This window comes from Sphaeramia orbicularis, chromosome 15 (assembly GCF_902148855.1).
Source record: "Sphaeramia orbicularis chromosome 15, fSphaOr1.1, whole genome shotgun sequence".
Taxonomy (NCBI): domain Eukaryota; kingdom Metazoa; phylum Chordata; class Actinopteri; order Kurtiformes; family Apogonidae; genus Sphaeramia; species Sphaeramia orbicularis.
This window is the reverse complement of record NC_043971.1, coordinates 20,052,977-20,058,976: the sequence shown is the minus strand read 5'-3', so window position 1 is coordinate 20,058,976 and position 6,000 is coordinate 20,052,977. Positions and strand designations below refer to the sequence as shown.

At 35.9% G+C, this 6,000-nt stretch overlaps 1 protein-coding gene across 2 annotated transcripts; it reads left to right on the top strand.

Annotated features, from left to right (window-relative positions):
* Positions 1–2,954: 2,954 nt before the first annotated feature.
* gsta.1 (glutathione S-transferase, alpha tandem duplicate 1) lies at positions 2,955–5,182 on the top strand. Of its 2 annotated transcripts, XM_030156326.1 has the most exons (7): positions 2,955–3,103; positions 3,194–3,319; positions 3,896–3,947; positions 4,195–4,327; positions 4,411–4,546; positions 4,635–4,760; positions 4,843–4,980. In XM_030156326.1, the coding sequence occupies exons 2-7, from the start codon at positions 3,233–3,235 to the stop codon at positions 4,978–4,980; spliced, it is 672 nt and encodes a 223-aa protein (XP_030012186.1). In that variant the 5' UTR covers positions 2,955–3,103; positions 3,194–3,232. The 2 variants fall into 2 exon arrangements, with proteins under 2 accessions (XP_030012186.1, XP_030012187.1); XM_030156327.1 differs by lacking the exon at positions 2,955–3,103 and having other exon boundaries at positions 3,233–3,319; positions 4,843–5,182.
* Positions 5,183–6,000: the final 818 nt, after the last annotated feature.

Sequence of the window (6,000 nt, the reverse complement as noted above, 5' to 3'; positions counted from 1 at the left end):
ACAAACATGTTCATATAGAGTTCATATATACTGCACAAGACATTTTGATTAAACCTGTTATTTGCAGCAGCCCATGATGTGAATACCAGTATTACAGCACTGTGTAACTGAGAGGAGAAAGATGCATCCTTTCTGTGAAAACATACAGTGCAGAAAATTGTTTGCAATTTTTTTTTCATACATTTATTCTATTATTTATTATAGAATGTTTGAGCCAGGTTTGATCAAAACTGCTAACTTCCACCTGCAGTCTCTGGACAAGTTGATGTTAAGTACACAAAGTTGTATGATACACATAAATAAATACATCTCAGTCATTGAAGCTACATTAATGTTTTCACATATATATTAAATGCTGCACTAACAATTTAAATACTTGCATAATATTACAACATTCCACAACTGTAAGATGATTATTACCATAACTAGTATGTGCTGCCCCTCACCATTTGCGGTATTGTAGTTTTATTCTTACCATTGTTGGTATGTAATTATTATAATGTAAGTTGATGGTTAATTATTGCCTGTGGTAACACAACCATAAATGTACTTTGTTTCTATTTTTCACACACATTTTGGTTATATAATGTAAATATTATTGAATGAGTTGATTCTAATTTGGTATCGGCCTATTTTGTTCATTGTTCTGGTTTAAAGTCTAAGAACAGGAGTGAATATTTCACATTCAAATTCACAAAACTTTATTTATCCCATACGGGCAATTCATTTCATTTGAATTTTGAACTTGCATGTATTCTGTAAATGCAATGAAATAAACAAATAAATGAAATGAATGAATTATGCAATGTAATGATTTCAGGGTGAAATTTTAATTTAAGACAAAAGCTATGTAATACGACGGCGTATTAGGGCCACATAAAATAAATACGCTTGTCACTACGAGAATAAAGTCGTTGTTTAACGAGAGTAAAGTCGTAGTTAAAAAAAAAAATCATTCTTTAACGAGAATAAAGTTGTTGTTTAATGAGAATAAAGTCGTAGTTTTAAAAAAAAACTCATTAACGAGAATAAAGTCATTATTTAACGAGAATAAAGTCGTACTTTTATGAGATTAAACTCGTAATATTTTGAAAATTCAACAGTTTCCGGTTTTACAGTGAAAAAAACAAGCGAAGCAGCAACTTTCCCTTCTGTTGGAGTCAGAAACTCCCAGTAGAATCCCCAGTTTGTTCAGAAACACAAACCCTCTCTGTGTAGTGTTTCCACTGATAGTCCTACAGCTGAACACTTCAGCAGTTTCTCCTCCACAAAAGAGGAAATGTGTTACAAATCAGTTCGGTTCTTACCACAAACCCAAATGTGTGCGAACTCTTCAAAGTCCTCAGACTAATGATAATGTATTGATGGAGGACAGACTCAGTACTTGGCCTTTGTGCCAAACCCCTAAAATAAAGTATAATTTCACAAAATGTTCCAGTGTTCTACATTAGTGGATGAGTAGGTGCAACTTCTCATTATATTATGACTTTATTCTCGTTAAATAACGACTTTATTCTCGTAGTGACAAGCGTTTTCTTCTTACGTGGCCCTAATACTCCGTCGTAATGCAACTACTTTTACATAACTAACCAGAAAAGCACTCGGACAGCGCAGACCTCCGCCAAGGCAGATTCGCCCTCCCCCCCACTCCCCATCAGCACCAAAATGTAATAATTTGTTCCTTGTGCTAGTATCAACATTTCCTCTATCCTTGCAATGACTTTATAAGACAAAGATTTAATATTGAGAAAAATAACAGTTTTTTTGTGAATTTGAAATCGAATCTTCAGAACTTTTTTTTTTTGACTGCCCATACACCAGGACATTTTGGACAACATTTCAAGAATGGACATCTGAGAAGGACACTCAATCGCCTAAACTGGAACACAGTCATTAAATTTGGAGTTATAATGGAAAACAGAAAAAGAGAAATTATGTATAACTTTGGTTATTATGGCCAAACAATTTATACACAAATGTAGATTTGTGAAGACACCCCCCCCCACACACACACACACACACACACACACACACACACACTGTTTGTAATTTACAAGAATGAAATAACAAACTTAAAAAGACACTGAGACATGTGAAAACCAAACGAGCCTTGATTGTTTATGAAAATTTGAATGTATTGATTCCTGATTAGACCTCTGACTTTATTTTGATATTTATTTTATTTTATGATGTTCTCACTAATATTGTTCACTCAAGTTTGATGTTCAGTCTGGAAAAAATAAGTCTTTTTTATATGAAATTGATTGATTGTATAACCAGATTTTGATTAATAAAGTTGAAAAAAAAAAAAGTTTTAACATTTCCTGAAAATTTCATGAAAATCCGTCCATAACTTTTTGAGTTGTCTTGCTAACAAAAGATGTAATAAATTTAACCATTAAACAATACAATAACAACAATAACAGTAGTTTTTAAAAAGGAAGGCAGACTGCCACGTGCAGCGCCGCATTTGGATGTGTCTGAAGCTTGGAGCTTGACTTCCCTACGTTTCTCCTACAAATGGGCCTTGAGCTTGTTTGGAGGTTCTAGCAGGGGAGCGCAGCTACTGGTATACCGACGATGGTGCTCGTCCGCCGGGGGGAGCTCGTCCTCTTCCACCGAGCGCGGAGCTTCGGGAGGGACACACATGGAGCGGTGAGGGAGGAAGGGGACACCCGCCTAGCCAGCCAGATCAGCCGAATCAACCCTAGCGATCAATGGGGTGACAGATGTCGCAGCCAGATCGCCCTCACATCCGAGAATGAAGAAGGAGCCGTCGAGTATATAACCGGTGACCAGCCCAAACTTACCTCGATTACGGTTTTAGGCATTTTTAAACCAAACGGCTGGTTTTTAGTTCATATTTTATACGCGTACGATACAACGCCAGCGACTAGTTTGTTGGAATGTTGGAGAAAAGTACGTTTATTCGAATTTACCCATGAGCACTAGCGGCAATATGTTAATAACTGCATTTCTATTGGCTCGTGTCGGCTTGTATCTGCCAATCATAACATACTTCCGGTTTTTACTTTTTTGCGATGTTATATAATGTGAAAGTGTTGTGTTTTCGTTCCTTCAGTCCTGTGAGGATTCCATTCGGGTAAGAAACACTTTAATCAGTTTGATTCACGTCAGTAGATGTAGATTCTATCGTTCCTTCTGTAATACTTGCTGTGTGTTTGCTGCTTAGTTTTGCAGATTTTACTTTGACAAATTAAATACTGAAGTCATGGCTGGTAAAGTTGTGCTGCACTATTTCAATGGAAGAGGGAAAATGGAGTCCATCCGCTGGCTTCTCACACTTGCCAAGGTTGAGGTAAGAGTTTTTCCAGTGTTACTGTGCAACTATTGTCAACTGTTCTACAAAGTGGTGAAAAATCTGTTCTAAAGTGCTTGGCATTTTGTCTTCCTGCTTCCAAAAAAAAAAAAAAAAAAAAGTAGCAACTGATAAGAGAAGATTGCACAAAATAGTCAAGAAAACTAACAAATAAAAAATAAAAATAAAATAATATAAAAAAATAAATGTAATATAAATAAATAATAATAATGACAAATAAAAAATAAACAAAACAAGCACCTTATCCAAAAACAAGGAAAATAAAGGTATCCACAAAATTAACAAATAAGCACACAATGCTTTCAAATGATCAAAAGTTATAATAAATGAGCAGCTGATCTGAACATTTTTGTAGATCACAGTGTTGCATATCTGTTCATTTTAGTTTGAAGTAATGGGAAAATGGTTGAAATCCTAATGACATGTAGTTAAAATCAGAGAATTACTCAAACCGATAAATTAATCATCTGTATAGTCATTAACTACTGTGCATAATTACTGAGTTTTGTATCCTTAAGTTGGTCTTTTAATCATTGTGTTGTCTCATATTCACAGTTTGAGGAGGTGTTTCTCACAACGCGCGAGCAGTACCTGAAACTCCTGAATGGTAAGTTGACTATAAAAGGCATTTATCCTTGTTCTCCCTCTGCCCTGCATTTCAAGAGTAGTTTTTTGATCTCTTAACTTTGACCCACAAATTGCGTAACTTGGCAGCAGACGGCAAATGTGAGGTGAAGTTCAACACATTGTAGTGAAGGCTTAACTTCACTTTGCCTTTTATTTTACTATACTAAGGAACAGTTCATTTCACCACTGGGAGTGTCACCTTTCATCATCCATTCTTGCCTCTGCAGATGGAGACCTCATGTTTCAACAGGTTCCCATGGTGGAAATCGATGGCATGAAACTTGTTCAAACAAAGGCAATTTTGCATTACATAGCAGATAAGTACGACCTTCATGGAAAAGACATCAAAGAGCGAGCCATGTACGGTTAAAATGTTAATAAAACACAACTAATGTAAGTCATGGAATCAGGTATGTTTAGTAAATGTTGCTGTTTTTATACAGGATCAACCAGTACTCAGAGGGACTGATCGATCTGATGGAAATGATCATGATGTTGCCCTTCGTTCCAGACCAACAACCAAAACTGCAAAACATTGAGACTAAAGCAAAAGAGCGTTACTTGCCTGTGTTTGAAGAGGTGCTTTTATATTTGCCCTTTTTGTGTGTTTAATTGTAGCTGCATTATCCTAGATTAAAGATGCATACAAGTGTGTTAAACCTCTCAGGTGCTGAAGGATCACATTCACCTGGTTGGAGGTAAAATGAGCATGGCTGATGTGCTGCTATTCGAATGCACCCTGATGTTGGAGGAGAAGTTTGCAGGAATCCTCGGTGATTTCCGCAGTGTTAAGGTACAATTTGTTAATATAAGCCTCTTAACAAGGATACAAACTCTGTACAATCAGTCTCTGATTTGCTGTGTTTTCTCTCTAGGCGTTTCAGGGGAGGATGACCATGTTGGAGACTGTTAAAAGATTCCTGGGGCCAGACAGCAAGCGGAAACCACAGCCTGATGACAAATATGTGAAAACTGTCATGGAAGTGTTTGACATGCAGAAACTACCATTTTAAAACAATCCATGCAGTAGAAAGATGATTTGTTTATGTAACTCATTCATTATACAAGTAGAAACCTGTTATGATTGTGGAGCAAAGATGAAAATGGCACTATTACAAACTAACAAAACAAGCTGATTCAACCAGACTGGTCCTAACAATATTTGATATGTTTTAATCAGGTAATTTTCTAAATAAATATTTTGTTTTACTAATATCTCTCGTCATGTCTTCATTTGCTAGAAACACAATTAGTTCATGAGTCACATTAGTTTGTTTAAATTCACAAAATGACACAAAGAAACCTGTTAATCTTGGCTGCATATTAAAATTAAGCTTGGAAAGCTCAAACAAACAGTCCTTTTTAAGTAAAACCCATTATCTCTTTAATTCTCAGAATTGCACATTTAGACCCAAAGCTGTATCTTGGAAACGACAGCCAACCATCATTTTTGACTTAATTTTTCTTTATTGGTGGCTCAGACTTGGTAAAGTTTCATTACTTTAACTCTGGAGGCATTTTACTTGTAGAACAGTATTTTCTTCTGTAATTGAAAACATACTTGTTTTCATGTTGTTCAATGGGAACAAACTCAGTTGTTAATGTGTCTGAGGAGCAGCGCAGTCTGACTGCTTTGTGCACGCAGAGGTCAGTCCTTAATGACATAACACAAGTTGTCCATGGTCATAAAATGACTTGTTACCACCAAAACTGAGGAACAGGGCAGCACCTTTGCTGGCTTTCAGTCCTCAGAGATCCTTTACACCACCCATGATAAATATGAAATGGGTGACCTGTATATGCACAATTGCAGATTATTGTCTTTAATTCTTGATTACTGTTGTGAAACTATCTTTTCTGGTGTGGTTGTATTTATATGACAAAAAATATTTCTTAGGTCATACTAAACTAAATGATCTTACTAAGAATTGAGGCAATGCCAGGGGAAAAAAAGTTATGAGTAAACATGTGGGGACATTATATCACAAAACCCACTCTTAAATCATGATATTTCAATTCACTCTCTAATAAAA

Excerpts from the sequence above, each read along its gene's own strand:
- gsta.1 (XM_030156327.1), top strand. The coding sequence starts at position 3,233 with ATGGCTGGTAAAGTTGTGCTGCACTATTTCAATGGAAGAGGGAAAATG. Across the intron at positions 3,948-4,194 it reads GTACCTGAAACTCCTGAATG|ATGGAGACCTCATGTTTCAA; the intron begins GTAAGTTGACTA and ends TTGCCTCTGCAG. Across the intron at positions 4,328-4,410 it reads GACATCAAAGAGCGAGCCAT|GATCAACCAGTACTCAGAGG; the intron begins GTACGGTTAAAA and ends GTTTTTATACAG.